Source organism: Pituophis catenifer, unplaced genomic scaffold, assembly GCF_029215685.1.
Source record: "Pituophis catenifer annectens isolate HBS135680 unplaced genomic scaffold, rPitCat1.0.hap2 SCAF_2, whole genome shotgun sequence".
NCBI lineage: Eukaryota > Metazoa > Chordata > Lepidosauria > Squamata > Colubridae > Pituophis > Pituophis catenifer.
The window spans coordinates 180203271-180221940 of NW_027256882.1; the positions used below are offsets into that span (position 1 = coordinate 180203271).

The following is an 18670-nucleotide window of genomic DNA, read 5'->3' on the forward strand; positions in this document are numbered from 1 at the left end:
TCAAATTATAAAGAAAACTGATTCCCTTTTACTTTCTGAAGATACAATGAATGTTGTTAGTTGTGAAGTCGTTTCTGACCCATCGCGACCCCATGGACAACGCTCCTCCAGGCCCTCCTGTCCTCCACCATCCTCTTGAGTCCATTTAAGTTCACACCTACTGCTTCAGTGACTCCATCCAGCCACCTCATTCTCTCTCATTCTCAATGAATGTAAAACTAACCAAATTATTGTGCATCAATCTTAGCAATTTCTGTATTGATGTACATTCATAGTGATAAAGGATTCCAGATGTTTAGGGATTGTATCCAAAGTGTCTTATTACTTTTAGTACTACCTTTGCCACAGTTGTTCTGTTTTCTATTTCCATTTGCAGGTGTTTGTATTTTGTGATTTTCTTCAGTCCTTTCCCTTCTGCTTTCTCCAGGTGCTACCATATCCACTATCAAGACTTTTTTGTTTTTCTTATCAACAATTGTTAAATCTGGAGTATAATTATTATAATCTTATCCCTTTCATAGTATATATAACTCAAGGCACTGAACATATCTAAGTATCCTGCCTCCTTTTTTCTCCACAATAACTACCCTGTGTAGTGGATTGGGCTGAGAGAGAATGTCTGGTGTAAAATCATCCTGCCAGCTTCCCTGACTAAAGCAGGATTAGAACCCACAATCTCTTGGTTCCAAGCAATCACCTTCACCACTACATCTAATTGCCTCTCATTATATTGTATATAATAGAAATGTACTTAAGTCCTCTCCAGAATTCCTTGGAGAACTACTGTGAATCTAAATCTGTTTTTGTTTTAAACAACGTTATTTTATTCAAAAGATTAAAATCCAAAATAAAATAATTGAATAGAGACAGAACAAAACTAAACAAAAACATTGAAAAATGTCAATTAAAAAAGGACAAATACATATATTATCTCCCCTAGTTGAACACTGAGAACTTTTTTGCAACAATAATAGCTTCCTCCTTGCAAAGCAGGTCCAAAATTTATATCTATTTGCAACCCAATTGACCTGTCACACAAAACATATGTGATAGAAAAATTGTTAATGGATTAAAGTGAAAATTCAAAGCACCCTGTTAGTTGTCTGCTATTGTAATTTACTGATAGAAAGTCGCTGTGGTTTCTTACTAACCTAAATCTGTTTTTTTCTTTATAGTATGGATGTGTTCCAAAGGCATATCTATAGGCTGGCTCTGGAGTCTTGTTTCCTAAATTCTGCCACTTAAAAGCATCAACACTGCTCCATGGCAGGCCTAATTCTGGCAGTGGAGCAGTTCCTTTGCTAAATAGAAAAGCTAAGATTGGGATAATCAGAAGCTCTTTTCATCAAGCCAGCTTAAACATGAATCTGACTAGACTTTGAAGAATCAACCTTCAAGCAGGTCAGATTGGTGCACAAAGTTTAGATGCAGATTATGAGGGCTTTTTCCATCTGAGTTATATTTTCTATGATTCCAAATTGTTTTTACAGTCATGAGCTGGAGTAGAGCTCCATGTAAGCAGGAAAAAAAAAAGGGGTGTATGAAAGGATGAAACATGATTCAACTGGAAGCATCGCAACAACACAGTTGGGGATTAGCGGGCTCTGATTAGCCTTGCGAAATCCTGGACTGATGAACCGCTGCCGAGGAGTCTTCGGACCAGACCTGTCCTGTAGGGACAAGGAAGAAGGAGAGGCACCTCGGAAGACCAAGAGGAACAGACAGGTTCCTCAGAGGTCAGAGGAAACTCTCCCTGACTCAGCAGCGGGGGGTGGTGGCCATTGCGACCGCTAGTAAGCTGGGGCAACCGGACTAAGCATTGTGCAGGAGCGGCGAATTGAGCGGAACATTGATGCTGGGTGAGTGACAACTAGCTCATAGGCAGAAAAAGAAAAAAAAAGAGGACTTTTAAATTAGTTATAAATGTCCCAGCAGAATAACAGTGGCTAATGGGCATGGGGGAAAGGACAGAAGAAGATTAAAGTGGAAGCTACAAAGTGACAAAACCCGATTAGAAAATTGTTGGGTTTTTTTTTTTTATTAATATACTTGGAGAACTTTAAAAAATTAGAAGAATTAAGAACCCAGAAAGAAATTGAAAAGATCTGTCTTTAATTTGAGGAAATATAAAGGAGAATCTAAAAAGCCTTGTAATAGAAGTCTCATACGAAGAAAAAGAAAAGGGGAAAAAACGGACTTTGAAATTTTGAATTAGACTATAAATTGATTTGGTGAAATAAAAGCAAAAAAGAAGAAGATAAAAAGTTAGTAAAGATTAGCGATGTGGATTATAAACAAAATGAATACTTTTACAGACTGTTGATTGGAATTGTGGACTCTGGAGAGACACCTCCAGGTGAAATTGGATGATTATAACATTGGACTCTTATTGTTGAAAAAAGTTAAAAACTTTGATGGTGATAACCAGCTGTGAGAATTGCTAAAGAGGTTTTGTTTTGTCTACAAGTGACTTAACTTTGATGATTAAAGAAATTGGATTACAGTGGGATTTAAAATTGGAATAATACCAATCAAGATATAACAAAATGGAGCAGGAAATAATGGAAATGATGAAAATGATGTATATGTCACTGAAAACAGAAATAAGAGAAATAATCACAATATTGCAGGGAAGATCTGATGAAAATGAGTTAGACAACATTCAAGTGGATAAAGAAATAATGAATGAGAAGCAAGAGAGATTAAGAATAAAGATGAAGATAAAGACAAAGACATTGAAATTTTAACTGATTATGTTAGTAATAATAATAAAAAAGAGAGGAAAATTAAGAGTAAAGGGGGAAGTTTAATAATAGAGCTGAAACTTGAAGATTACATTGGGATTAACAATGGGAAAAATAAAAAAAATTAGAGAGGGTGGAAAGGCAAGGAGGAAAAAAGGGTTGGAATAGAAATAATAAAAATATGAATGATTACACTGGGATTAACAGTGAAAAAATAAAAAAGAAAAAGGGATGGAGAATAATGGGAAATACAGGACAAAAGATAAGAGTGCAGGAATATAAAATGCAAATAAAAAGATTGGAGAAGAAAAAGAAGAAAATGAAAAAAAATGGAAGAAAGGGAAAAAGAAAGCTAGAAACATGGCGTAGGCACTTAGAATTAAAATGAATTGATGTAAAAGTTATAGAAATAAATGAATGTCAGAAAAGGTAACAATTGATATTATGATTTACTTAGAAATAAGAATAAGTTGTGACAGATGGAGTATCTATAAAATTGTAAATTAAAAAATGAATTGGTAAGGAATGGTGATATGTTGCATGCACTTAGAATTAAAATGAATTGATGCAAAAGTTATAGATACAAATGAATGTTAGAAAAGGTAATAATTGAGAAATTACAAATGGTATTAGGACTTAGAAATGAGAATAAGTTGTGACAGATGGAATATACATGAAATTGTGAATTAAAAAATGAATTGTTAAGCAATTGTGATATTTGGAAGGTATTGAATGGTAATAATGGAATTAATTAAGTATTGTAATAGTTGGATTATTTGTGTTAAGATTTACACTTAACTGATTTTTTATTGAATATTCTTAATTAATTAGGGAAATTATAACAATTGGAATACTTTTAAAATATGAGATAAGAATATAAATATTTGATGAAAATGTAAATTAAAAAATGAACTGATAAAAATTGTGATATTTGGAAGGTATTGAATGGTAATAATGAATTAATTCAGTTAATATGAAGTAATGGTAACATGTACGGATGCTTAAGAATTAAAACAAGATTCAGAAATATAAATAAGCTTAATATATAAGATTGTAATAGTTGGAACATCTGAGTTAAGATCTATGCTTAATTGGTTTTTTGATCAGAATAAGGGAATTTAAGGAAATAACTGGGAATTGTATTATGTTGTGAGAATTTAAATTTAGGGGTTCAAATTTAGGGAGGAGAAAGAAAAATTGAATTATATCAGGATTAGAGGTTAGGATGAAGGGTACTATTGGTTTATTAAAACTAGAAAGAATAAATATTATGGTAAAAATGAATATATAAAATTGTGTTAAAGATGAAAGGATGAAACAGTGGCTGCCATGGTTTATGTTCCTTCATGTACTTTTCCCTTAAATACTATTTCATAAACATTTATTTCTGCTTGTTTATACCAGATCCATATTTAAATATATAATTCTATTGGTATCATACATCTACTTTGACTCCAAATTCCTTGTGCAACATCAGAAATAGCAACAAAATTGTTTTATTGACATTATCTTCATTTCCTAAGTCATGAAGTGCTCCAGAAGTCTCCCAGAGCCATTCAAAACTCTTTCTTATCACAGATGGAATAGTTCTTAAAAGTACAGACACAATTTTGCAATATTGTCTTAAATACAGCCTTTTGCAGCTTTGTGTGAGGAAAGGGAAGCCATTTAAAACTACACTGTATATTGACAAAGAAGCTAGCAGTCTTAAACCAGTCTCCTTTGATCAGATGCTTGACCATGGGCTAATCTCCAACCACCACAATTCCAATAGGAAGATCTGATTTAGGTTTTCTTTCTTGTTTCACTAAATTCTGTATAGTTTTTTCCGATTCTTGAAAAAAGTTACATTTGAACTTGAAACTCCAAAATAATTATTTCCAATGAAAGAAGTAATAAATACACTTGCTGAAATACTGTACCTCTGCTGTCTGGGCTCGAACAACATTGGTAGCATCAATTCTATAGTTTATAGGTAGTTCACGTTCTGGCAGCCTAATAACAACATCTAAATTTACGTCCTTATGGGTAGGCATTTGAATCTCATATTCAGCAAAACCTTGAAACACCATAATTGTTGCCTGGAACGGGAGAAGGAAAAAACAAGATTGTTTGTCTTGGAGTATCTCACAAAGGAACTGAAAATCCAGTGATATATTTTACCAGAGAATTTTTTTTTTTTTTTTTACAGTTGTCTGTTAGATCATTTGATCATAAATGAGAAGATGGGCTACAAACTGAATGAGTAAACAAACAAACAAACAAACAGAGGAGGGTTGACTTACACACATCTTTAAAGCCTTTTATCTGTAAAACTAAATGATCTAGGACAATCTAGGACAATAATAGATATTTAATAGCGAGTGCCATACTATGTGCATTAATCAAACAGGTGGCAAGAAAGCAGGGGCAGTCAGGCACAACACGGGTTATGTAGACAGTAAACATAGGGTCAATCCAAATGGACTCAAATGCCTATACACCAATGCACAGAGTATGAGGAATAAACAGGGTGAATTAGAAATTCAAGTAAATGAGGGCAAATATGATATTGTTGCCATTACGGAAACTTGGTGGGATGAAACCCACAAATGGAACGTACAGCTAGAGGGATATAAATTATTTAAAAGAAATAGACCAAATAAAAGAGGAGGTAGAGTTGCACTATATATAAGAAATAATTACATCTCTACAGAAATAGAGTACAACAATGATGAAAATTATCTTGAATGCATTTGGGTCAATATTAAGGGGGGGGGGAATGACATTGCCATAGGTCTATACTATAGGCCACCCAACCAAACAGAGGAAGTAGATGAACTTTTTGCTAGTCAGCTAACTAAGGTATGTAGGAAGCACATCACAATAGTAATGGGGGATTTTAACTACCCTGACATCAACTGGGAGACAAACTCTACACCAAGTGGAAGATCCAACAGGTTCCTAACAAACCTAGCAGACAACTTTGTTTCCCAAAAAGTAGAGAAGGGAACAAGGGGATCAGCCATATTGGACTTAATTCTCACTAACAGAGACGAAATGATAGAAGGTGTTGAAGCTACAGGAACTTGGGGGCAAGTGATCACGCAATATTGAAATTCAACTTTATGCAAACACAAGTAGTAGAACAAAGTCAAACTAGAGTCTTGGACATTAAGAGAGCTAATTTCAATAAACTTAGAGAGAGTTGGAGAAGGATTCCATGGATGAGAATCCTCAAGGGGAAAACAACTCAAGAAGCTTGGGAAATTTTGAAAAGTGAGATTATAAAAGCCCAGTCTAGCACAATACCAATGAAGAAGAAAAATAATAGATCTCAAAAGAAACCAGCATGGCTCCATAAAAAACTCTCTTACAAATTGAAAGACAAAAAGGACAAGTATAAAAAGTGGAAAGAGGGGCAAATAACTAAGGCAGAATATCAGCAAATAGCCCGAGCCTGTAAAGATGAAGTGAGGAAAGCTAAGGCTCACAATGCACAAAGGCTTCGACTAAAGTAAAAAATAACATAAAAAGCTTCTTCCAATATATTAAAAACAATAAAAAAGTCAAGGAAACAATTGGCCCATTGCTGGGAGAAAGTGGCAAGAAGGTGACAAGCAACAGGGAGAAAACAGAACTACTTAACTCATTTTTTGCATCTGTCTTTACACAAAAGGAAAAAACAGTCAAACAGTCAACAATTCAAAGATCCTGTAGCACAGGAGAATGCCAGAGGATTGGGAAAGAGCTGATGTAGTTCCCAACTTCAAAAAAGGAAAAAAAATAGATCCAGGAAACTACAGCCCTATCAGCCTGACCTCAATACCAGGGAAGATTCTGGAAAAGATAATCAAACAACAAATCACTGAACACCTAGAAGCAAACCAAGTAATAACCAAAAGCCAACATGGGTTTGTCAAAAACAGATCATGCCAGACTAAACTTATTGCATTCTTTCACAAAGTGACAAAACTAGTGGACCAGAGGAATGCTGTCAATAGAATTTACTTGGACTTCAGTAAAGCATTTGATAAAGTAGACCATAACCATAACCTACTACTAGATAAAGTAGAAAAATGTGGGTTAGACAACATCACCACCAGATGGATTCGTAACTGGATGACCAACCGCACTCAACGTGTAGTCCTCAATGGAACTGCATCTACATGGAGGGAAGTATGCAGTGAAGTACCCCAGGGCTTGTTTTAGGCCCAGTGCTCTTCAACATCTTCATCAATGACTTGGATGAGGGAATAGAGGGGGAACTCATCAAATTTGCAGATGACACCAAGCTGGCAGGAATAGCCAACACTCCAGAAGATAGGCTCAAGATACAGAATGATCTTGACAGACTTGAACATTGGGCGCTATCTAACAAAATGAAATTCAACAGTGAAAAAAGCAAGGTTCTACATTTAGGAAAGAAAAACAAAACACACAGGTACCATATATGTGGTACCCTGCTCAATAGTAGTAACTGTGAGAGGGATCTTGGAGTCCTAGTGGACAACCATTTAGATATGAGCCAGCAGTGTGCAGCAGCTGCCAAAAATAGAATCAAGAATCAAGATCACGTGAAGTGTTAATACCACTTTATAATGCCTTGGTAAGGCCACACTTGGAATATTGCATTCAGTTTTGGTTGCCATGATGTAAAAAAGATGTTGAGACTCTAGAAAGAGTGCAGAGAAGAGCAACAAAGATGATTAGGGGACTGGAGGCTAAAACATATGAAGAACGGTTGCAGGAACTGGGTATGTCTAGTTTAATGAAGAGAAGGACTAGGGGAAACATGATAGCAGTGTTCCAATATCTCAGGGGTTGCCACAAAGAAGAGGGAGTCAAACTATTCTTCAAAGCACCTGAGGGTAGAACAAAAAGCAATGGGTGGAAACTAATCAAGGAGAGAAGCAATTTAGAACTAAGGAGAAATTTCCTGACAGTTAGAACAATTAATAAGTGGAACAACTTGCCTGCAGAAGTTGTGAATGCCCCAACACTGGAAATTTTTAAGAGGATTTTGGATAACCATTTGTCTGAAGTGGTGTAGGGTATCCTGCCTGGGCAGGGGGTTGGACTAGAAGACCTCCAAGGTCCCTTCCAACTCTATTCTATTCTATTCTAAATAGGAAGTCTATGGATGAGATTTCCCTTGGTTCCCTTAATTTCAGCATGGATGACGGATATAAACCCTAGATAATGTTCAGATAAAAATTTCTTTCAAAAGCTATTCTTTGATCTGCATATCAAAAGATTCATGCACTTGTCTGCTAACCAAATAGAGATAAAGAACTCTCTATCCACCTTGTACCCACACATGGGGGATAGAGAATACATTTCTCTACTACATTTTTCTCTACTATATTTTCTCTAGAGATACTTTTTTTTTCATTTTATTGTTGAAAACTACCCTATGTAGCTTCATGGTGAGATGGACAGCAAATATACTTAATAAACAAACAAACAAACAAACAAACAAACAAACAATACACAAATGTTATTTTCTCAACACAAAACATCCTCTTCTATGGACATTTTGTGCCAAAAAAGCTTACAGATAACTGAAGTGAAACCTGTAGTTTCTTTCAATTTATCAGTTTGTCAAGTCCTAAAGTAGCTATTTGATGCCTTGTTCTACCAGCTAAGTGGGGATCATTACATCTCAGTATGAAAACACTTTGCATAAAGAAAATCAGCACTAGGATGTCAAACATATATTTAAAAACTTTCCCTTGACCTTGTCTTCATGAAATAATCTTTGAAGGCTAAGCATTCTATCATTTTTATTCCCCTTACTAGAAAATGAAACAGAATCAATGGTAGATTTACTATTACTATTAGTGCTATTACATATTCAAAACCAACCTAATACCCAGGCAAGAATCCTGACAACACGCCCAGCAAATGGTTGTCTAGCTTTTGCTTGCAAGCCTCTTGATGAACCATTATGACCACTGCTTAATAGCATTCATAGTCAGAGAATTCCCCCTTATTCTTTTTTTGGAGGTTTCTCTCTGTAAAGCTTCCATTCACTGTTTCTTGTCCTATCCTTAGGCACTATGGAGAATAAATCCATAACCTCTTCCCCGTGACAGCACTTCAAATATTAAAAGACTGCTATAGTGTCTCGACTTTACCTTCCCTTCTTTAGGCAAAACATTCAACAATTCAGACTATTGTTTTGTTTTAAACAGCCTAAAGTAGAATAGATCTTAGAAGATTATAATCTGACAATAAAGCAAAAGCTCACTTGGGTTTGTCCATATGTTCCCCCATAAAATTTCTGATCTGTCAGCCATCTGACTATGGGACCAGTTTGATCAAATTTCTTCATTTTCAGCAAAGCCAACAAGGCATAGGAAGTGCCTTCAATGTTATGGGTGTGAGCATTATGTTCTTCCCAACGATTCCTTTCTAAAAAACAGCACAGAAACAGAATTAAGCCAAACAGATAAAAATATTGGTTACTTACTTTGAAGGTGACTTTTGGTTGAAGTGAAAAGATTGGGAAAATTAACAATTGATTAAGTCTCCCATTTTTCAAGAAAGCAGATATGACTGGTTGGGTGAGGTTACTCAATGGCATGGAGTTGCTGATGATACCCAGTTATAGTCAGCTTTACCAGGTAGATCAGATGAAGAATCAATTCGACAGAAAGGCTAAGATTACTTATACCAATATTGACATATCTCCATCAAGGTCACCTTGCTTACTCTCTACAGTTAGTCTCTCTCTCTCTCTCTCTCTCTCTCTCTCTCTCTCTCTCTCTCTCTCTCTCTCTCTCTTACATCCACCACTGGCTGGGCAGGTGCTGCTCCTCCTCCATCAATGCTTGGGGATGTGAGTATCTAGATGGAGAATGATTGGTTTCTGTTTCTCCTACATCTATTAATGCTATCTCTGACTCTCAGTGGGGTAGCACTTTCCTGGACAGAGATTGTGTGCAATTGGGGAGCCCTCCTCAATATGTGGCTCCTGCTTGAAGAGCAGGTGGCAGCTGTAACTAGAGGGGCCTTTGCATAGATCCATCTTGTGCAGTAATTGTGCCCATTCCTGGATTGGGAGGCCTTGCTTGTGGTCACTCCTGCCTAGGTCACTTCCCAGCTGGACTACCTCAATGTGCTCTATCCTTGAAGGTCACCTGGGAGTTACAACTGCTCCAGAATTCAGTGGTGTTGCTTTGCCGTATCATATTGTTTTGCCATGTGAATTACACAGGGTCCATTTTCTTTCTGTATGCAATACAAGGCGATGGCTATCACCTTTAAAACATACATGGCACATGGCCAAGTTATTTGGAGGACTGTCTCTCCCTGAGGGTATCTACCAGTCCACCAGATTGGATAGGGTTAAGAACTCAAGAAGCTTCAGAAAATCTGAAAAATATGATCATAAAAGCCCAATCCAACACAATATAATTGAAAAAGAAAAACACGGAATCCAAAAAGAAACCAGCACGGTTGCACAAAGATCTCTCTGACAAATTGAAAGACAAAAAGGACAAGTACAAAAAATGGAAAGAGGGACACACAACTAAGGGAGAGTATCTGCAGATTACCCGAACCTTCAAAGGTGAAGTCAGGAAAGCAAAGGCTCAGAATGAACAAAGACTTGCAGCAAAAGTCAAAGATAATTTTTAAAAAAGTTTCTTTCAACATATAAATAACAAGAAAAAACTCAAGGAAAAGTTAGTCCACTAAAGAGAGAAGATAGCAAGGAAATAACAGGCAGCAGAGACAAAACAGAGCTGCTTAACTCATTCTTTGCATCAATCTTCACACAAAAAGAAAGTATAGCCCAACCTACTAAAAAAAATATTGTGAAAGACAGACTAGAAATAAAAATTAAAATAAGCAAGAAAATGGTAAGAGAAAAGCTATCTGGCCTTGATGAATATCAAGGGATATTCATATACTGGGACCTGGTTGATTACCTCCCAGAGGTCTGAAGATGCTATCTCAGAACCATTGTACCATATCTTTAAAAAAATCCTGGAGCACAGGAGGGGAACTACCAGAGGATTGGAAAAGAGCTAATGTGGTTTCCATCTTCAAAAAAATAAAAATAAAAAATGGGGGTAGGAGAACAGATCTTAGGAAACTACAGAGCAATCAGCCTAACATCAATACCTGGGAAGATACTGGGAAAAATAATCAAAAAACTGATCTGTGAACATCTAGAAACAAATGAAGTTATGACTAGTAGCCAGCACAGGTTTGTTAAAAACAAATCATCCCCATCCAATCTTACTTCATTCCTTGACAAAGTGACTAAATTAGTAGACCAGTGAAATGCTGTGGACATAATATACTTGGACTTCAGCAAGGCATTTGACAAAGTAGATGACAAACTACTTCTTGGTAAACTGGCAAAAGCATCACCACCAGATGGATTTGTAACTGGCTGCAATATCTAAAAATCTGTCTATCGTAATTGGTATTCCCAGCTCATCCTTCATTGTGCTTCTTACTGAAATTATCTATTTTCAAAACCCAGCCATAACTGGTTCCTTCTTCTTAAAACAAAGCTATATATGTACCTGTTGATGCCGCCATGAGTACCCTGTCGTCATCCAGACGGTCTGCAGCAGTCAAAGCATAGGCTGTGAGGGCTGTAGTGTAAGGTCTTCGCAATTTCTCATACTTTTTGAGCAAATAATCTGCAGCCTTCTTGATGCTGCTGTCTAGACTCTGAAGGTGAGGGGAGAGGGAAGAGAAGAGTTCCATTAGGAATGTTTAAAGCATCTCTATGGAACACCATTTCCTTGAGGTATGATTGCCCCCACTCTGTTGCTTTTTCAAAAGGCCTTAAAACCATGGATTTGTCAGTGCACCTGGGGACCACAAAGGGAGATGGAGCTGATCAAGTGGTAGATTTGATTGGGGGGGGTATGGGTTTGTTCTGTGGTGAATTTTTAAATGTTGTAAGATGCCCAGAGTCATATACAGGGGTGGGATTGAAAACTTTCAGCAACCGGTTCACTGCCTGGTTCCTGGGTAGGTGTGGTGGGGAGTGGCCTACTTGCCTCCTGCACCATGGTGTGTGGGGTGTTTTCACCCTCCTCAGGCTCTGGAGGCTTTCCTTGAGCCTCCAGGAGGGCGAAAACAGCCTTCCCCAGGCTCTGGAGGCCCTCCTGAGGCCGGAAATGGGCCCATTTGTGGACTTCTGAAACTTCCGGTAGGCTCGTTTTTTGCCCTCTCCAGGGTCCAGACACTTTCTTGGAACCTCCAGGAGGGCGAAAATGGCCTCCCCCAGGCTCCGTAGGCCCTCCAGAGGCTGGAAAAGGGCCCATTTCCAGACTTCTGGTAGGCCCATTTTTTGCCCTCCCAGAGCCTCCACACGCACCCTGTACTTACCTGGCATCCAAAATGGGCCGCGGACTTCTGGTTGGCACCACAGGCTCCGTGGACGGTCATTTATGACCGCCAGCCCTGCGTCTCCGTAAAAGCTGCTTTGACAGCGCAAATCGGCTGTCAAACGGCTGAAAAACTCTCCTTCGGGAAAAGAAGGAGAGGAGAGCCGGTGGGCAATAGGAGAGCCCCCCGAAAGTCCTCTGGATCATTTCCAGAGGCTTGGAGGGTGAGAGCTCCTCAGTCAGCCCGCCAAGAAGCTCCGGAGCCAGGACGACCCTGCAAAAGCAGGGCGAGAAGCCGCGATCCGATCCTGCTTTTAAAAAGTGAGTTTGATTGATCCCGAGCGCAGGCAGAGCGGAAAACAAGAGAACAAGCCTTAAAATTACAGAGCTTAACTCCAAAGTTACTTTGTTTCAATTTGAATCTTGAGCTAGAGTCGGAAGATGGCGTCTTTGTTAGAGCTTTGAAAGTGAAAGCCTGAAACGAAATGCTTGAGAACTCTGCACTGGGAGAGTGGATTAGCTGCCTATTAACTGCTGGGAACTGAGAGTGCAGAGGGAAGAGAATAAAAGGAAAAAAAAAACTACTTTGTCTGGCAACTTAGAGACTATAATTTAACATCTTTAAAGACTTTGTTGCTTTTAAAGAAAAGAGGGGGGGGGAAAGGAAAAAAAAAGGCTTCTAGACAAGTGAAACCAGGAGTTGCTAAAGGAGGGGGAGGCTCCCCAGTTGTGTCAGTGGTGACACAGAAAGCACAACTTCCGGCTGATTTACAGAGCCAGACCCAGAGTCAAGACGCAGCACTTAATGATTTTAAGGAAGCTATGAAAGAAGCCATGAATAATCAAGCAACAGCAATGAGAGAAGCAATGAACAATTTAACATTACTTGTTGAAGGGAAATTTAAGAAAATAGAGGAAGACATAGGTTCGATCAAGGGGGCAGTTGCAAAGGAGCATGATAAAATAAGAGATGATATTGTTTTTGCTGTATCAGGACTCTCAAATCTTGTTATCCAGCTTGATGGGAAAGTCGAAGAAATTAATGAAGCCAATTTAAATCTGGAGAGCAAAATGGGTGATGTCATGACCAGAACAGAGAAAGTGGATGATGAATTGGTAATGTTACAATACAGATCTATGGAGTTTGCTCTGAGACTGAGAGGCCTGAAGGAAAATAGCAAAGAAAATTTAAAAGACATTTGTGCTGATGCTATGGCTGAGATAATTAAAGAAAGACCAGAAGATGTGGCAATTCAAATTGACAAAATTTACAGGGTTAATTCCTGGTTGGCAAAACAAAGACAGCTGCCACGAGATGTGGTGATTTACTTTACAACTAGGAGGATCAGAAATGAAATTCTACAAGCTTCTTACAAGAATAAAGTTCAGGTGGCTGGGCAGGAGGTGGTGGTTTTGAAAGAGATTCCTCCAAAGATGTTGAGAAGCAGGAAAGATTTTGGTTTTCTGGTAAATGAGTTGAGAAATCAACAAGTGGCATATAGATGGGACGTTCCAATTGGTCTAATAGTGACTTATAAAGGAGAAAGATACCGGTTAAACACAGTTTGGAAGGCAAAAGATTTTTATGTAAATGTGTTACAGGCTGGATACCCACCCTCACCAGGGGGGGCGGGGAGGAAGAAAATGGAGATGTTACAACAAGAAAAAGATGGAAAACAGATACAAACCTATGCTGAAGCTGCAGCTGGAGGAATTATTATGGAAGAAGATTTGGATCTTGGGGGTTTACCCCTGACTTTGGAACCACCTAAGAAGGGAGAGCTGAAAGCACAATGACTGACCCGATCAACTTATAAATTGCAACAACAACAACCAAAAGGGCAACAATCTCAAGATTCACCTCAAGAAGTTCAAAAAACAGAAGCAGTGGGGGGAGGTAGGCCGAAGAGTAAGGTGGAGGAGGAGCTTCAGCTGATGCTCACAAGGCTTCAAAAGGCTAAAGATGGCAACTAAATTCCTATCTTGGAATGTTAATGACCTAAACTCACCACAAAAAAAGAAAGAAAGTATTTCACTACTAAACAATTTAACAATGATGTTATTTGCTTACAAGAAACACATATTATATTATTAGACCAAAAATATTTGATAAATTCAAGATTAGGTACAAATTTTGTGGCATCAACGCCAGAGAAGAAAAATGGACTAGTCATATATGTTAGGAAAGGACTATCAGCTAATCTAATTGAGGCAGATGATCAAGGAAGATATATTGCAATTGAATTATTGACACAGTCTGGAAAAATGCTTCTTATTGGAATATATGCCCCTAACCAGCAACAAGACAAGTTTTATAAATTTTTACATACTAAAATAATACAGTGGGACTATAAATCCTTTATACTAATGGGTGATTGGAATGGAGTAATTGATACACAGAAAGATAAAAAAAAGCTTATCAAAGACTTCAGCACGTGCAAAACTATCTAAATCCTTTTTTGATATGATGGAAGATATAGAATTGAGAGATATCTGGAGAGAACGTAACCTGGAGGAAAAAGATTTTACTTTTTTCTCTGATAGACATCAATCCTTCTCCAGGATTGATTTTATACTAATCACAAATGATTTTATTTCCAGGGTGAAGAAGACGAAGATATGTCCAAGAACTTTAACTGATCATAGTCCAGTCTGGATTGAATTTGAACAGGAGAGGGGAGAAAGGAGGTCTTGGAGGTTGAATGAAAACTTATTTAGATATGAAGAAAATATAAAGGAGCTTAAAAAACAAATGAGAGAATTTTTTGTTATTAATATGAATAAGGGTACTCCTATGGAAATGGTCTGGGATGCTAGTAAGGCTTATATGAGAGGTATCTTAATACATATGAATAATAAATATAGACTAAAACAACAGAAGAAGCGTAAAGAGATAGAGGAAGAAATAAAAAAGAAAGAACAATTACTTATATCTAATCCAGGAGATAAGAAAGTAAAAGAAACAATAAACATACTACGAGGGCAATTCAATATGTTAATGGCTGATCAGGTGGCAACTAGTTTACAATATGCTAAACATAATACATTTTGTAATTCCAATAAACCAGGTAGGTGGTTGGCCTACATGTTGAGGAAAAAAACAGAAAGCACGAGTCATTAGTAAGATAGAATATAGAGGTAAGGAAGTTTACCAACAGAATGTGATTAAAAAGGCTTTTTGGGAATTTTACACAAAGCTATATGCTAGTGACTCAATACAAGATATAGATATAGATAGATATTTAAAGGAAGGGAATATTTTGGAACTAATGTTGGAACAGAAGGAAGGATTGAATCAACCAATAACTTCTGAGGAGATTGTTGTGGCAATTAAGCAGTTAAAAATAGGGAAAGCTCCAGGAACAGATGGACTAACAGCTGTTTATTATAAGAACTTACAGCTTGAAATGGTAGAGCCGCTTAGAACTCTATTTTGTAAAATTCAATCAGGGGGAGGAGTTCCACCCTCTTGGAGAACAGCTTTTGTTTCATTGATTCCGAAGGAAGATCAAAACTGTATCAAACCTGAAAATTTTAGGCCAATTTCACTTTTGAACACGGATTACAAAATTTTTGCTAAGATACTATCGAATAGACTAATGCCAGTTATGCAACAAGTTATTCACAATGACCAATCAGGCTTTATAAAAGGGAGACAGATGAAATATAATGTTAGGCAAATTATTGGAATATTTGGAGAAAAATAATCAGGTCCCTGCAGCGTTTATATTTGTGGATGCAGAGAAAGCATTCGATCGATTGAACTGGCAATTTTTGTTTAAAATAATAGAAAAAATGCACTTTGGGGAGCATTTCATACATTCAATTAGAGCAATATATCAGAAACAAACAGCACAAATAATAATTAATGGAGGTTTAACAGATGTGTTTAAAATTGAGAAAGGTACGAGGCAAGGTTGTCCTTTGTCGCCATTGTTGTTTATTTTAACTTTAGAAGTTTTGTTGAATAAGCTACGTGATTCTGACAAAATAAAAGGAATTGTAATTAGACAGCAGGATTATAGATTAAGAGCGTTTGCAGATGACCTGGTTCTTACTTTATCTCAACCCATAGAAGCGGCTTCCTATATGTTGGATATAGTAGCTGAATATGGTAAAGTATCTGGATTCAAAGTAAATCTACACAAGACAAAGATGATAACTAAAAATTTATCTATAACTCAAAGAGAAGAGTTAGGGAGGATAACGGGGTTTGAAGTAGTTAAAAAGGTTAAGTATCTAGGAGTATATATTGCAGCCTCAAATACGAAATTGTATAAAAATAATTATGAAATTCTTTGGCAAAAAGTACAGAAAGAAATGGAAAAATGGAAAAAGTTACAACTTTCACTACTGGGAAGAATAGCAGCAATAAAAATGAATGTATTACCTAGATTTTTATTTTTGTTTCAAATGATACCAGTGTTTAAAAAAGATGGAAATCTGATGGAATGGCAGAAAGGGGTTAAGACTTTTATTTGGGCTGGGAAGAAACCAAGAGTGAAACTGAAAATTATACAGGATATACGTGAGAGAGGAGGTCTTAAAATGCCTAATTTAAGATTGTATTATGAAGCAGCAGCTTTATCACAAATTAGTGACTGGTTTAACTTAACTGAGGAAAGAATGTTAAACATAGAAGGTTATGATTTGTTATATGGATGGCATGCTTATTTGTTGTATGAAAAAAAGGTGGATAAAGTGTTTAAGGGTCATATACTCAGAAATGCATTGTTGAGGGTTTGGAAAAAATACCAATATAAGCTGAACTATAAGATACCTATATGGGCAAACCCCAGACATGTAATAGAAAATATAAGTACAGAGCAAAAAATAGAGGTGATTACCTATAAAGAGCTTCTTCTTTTGGAAAAGGGCAAGTTGCAATTGAAATCTCTAGATGAATTAAAAGAAGAGTGAGGGAGGTGAGAAAAGATTATAGATTTTTGGCTGTGCAATTGAACAAAAGAAATATATTATTTAGATGGCTCCTGCCAGAGGGGATGTTAATCACCTGGCAGGGGAGAAAAATAAAAATAGATAGCTTGAGCACAGCACAAGATTTTCTTGATCAGTTAAAGGGTGCAGAAGAAGAACAAAGTAGCAAGGAGGAAATAGAGGCGACAAACTTAGAAGAGGAAGGAACCGCGGAGGAGAAGATCGAAGAAGGAGCTAAGGAAAAAAAAACAAGACCAGTAAGAGCCGTAAGACTAAACAAGAACTAAGACCGAGCAAGGAAAATAGGAATGAATGATTTGAAATTAATCTCAGTAAATGTTAACGGATTAAACGACAGTAAAAAGAGGAAATTAACACTTACAAAATTAGCAAAACACAATTTGGATATAATCTGCTTACAGGAGGTCCACATAAAAAAGGATGAGGGTAAATGTCTGGAGTATAAAAAATATGGTAAATTATTTACATCATTAGCAGAAAAAAGAAAGAGAGGGGTAGCAATTTATGTTAAAAAAGGAATTGACACAGAATTGAAATATAATGATACAAAGGGAAGAACCCTCATGGTTGAAGTTATGAGAGAAAACACTAAAATGTTACTAGTGGGCATTTATGCCCCAAATAAAAAACAAGGAGAATATTTTCAAAAGCTTCGTGAACAACTAGGGAAAATGGAATATAACGAAATTTGCATGATAGGCGATTTCAATGGAATCGTAGACCCAGACAACGATCACAAAAGCAATAAAATGAACAAAAATAAAAGGATGACTTTACCAAAAGCCTTTTTCGACTTGGTGGAGGAGATGAACTTAATTGATATATGGCGAACTTTACACCCAAGCGAAAGACAATAAACATTCTATTCCAATCCGCAACAGTCATGGTCGAGAATAGATATGGTCTGGGTTACCAGGACGTTGGGGTTAGAAATAGAGATGGTAGAAATCAGCCCAAACATATGGGCAGACCACAATCCCCTGGAAATAAAATGGAGAAACACAAAGAGAAAGAAACAACTGAGATGGAGGCTCAATGCAAAACTACTATGGAACAAAGAGTGTGTGGAAAAATTGAAAGGAGAATTAAAGACTTTCTTTATAGAAAATGAGAACCAAGGGACACCCCGTGAAATAATATGGGACACAATGAAGGCCTACCTAAAGGGGTAATAATATCCTACTCTGCATATAAAAATAAATTAAAAAGGAAATCCCGGGAAGATCTTATTAAACATCTGGATGAAGCAGAAAAGAAACTCCAAAAAATACCTGGAGATACTGTAGCAAAAGAAAATTGGCTGGTGTGGAGACATAAATTAAACATCCTAGATCAAGAGGAGCTAGCTCAAAAAATAAAAAGAACAAAACAGTACCACTTCGAGAATGCCAACAAATCGGGCAGGTGGCTGGCCTATAAATTAAAAAAGGAAAATGAAAAAGGGACAATTCAGATACTAGAAGACGCTGAGGGAAATCTTTTAAACAAAGAAGAAGATAAATTGGAAAGGGTGAGAGAGTATTATGAATCCCTATACAAAGAAGAGGAGGCCTCGGAAGAAAAAATAGACCAATATCTGGCAAATGCGGAGCTCCCACAAATAACGGAGGAAGAAAAGGAGATGCTAAA

General features: G+C 37.0%; 1 protein-coding gene across 1 annotated transcript in view; it reads right to left on the reverse strand.

Moving 5' to 3' along the window:
* The window catches only part of LOC139312977 (ophiophagus venom factor), a 117662-nt gene that overhangs the window by 25009 nt on the left and 73983 nt on the right, over window positions 1-18670 (reverse strand). Inside the window, exons 28-30 of the mRNA XM_070938223.1 lie at window positions 11267-11417; window positions 8977-9140; window positions 4667-4825 (exon numbers count right to left, since the gene is read on the reverse strand). Of these exons, the coding sequence (XP_070794324.1) occupies window positions 4667-4825; window positions 8977-9140; window positions 11267-11417 (474 nt within the window). The remainder of the gene's footprint in view (window positions 1-4666; window positions 4826-8976; window positions 9141-11266; window positions 11418-18670) is intronic.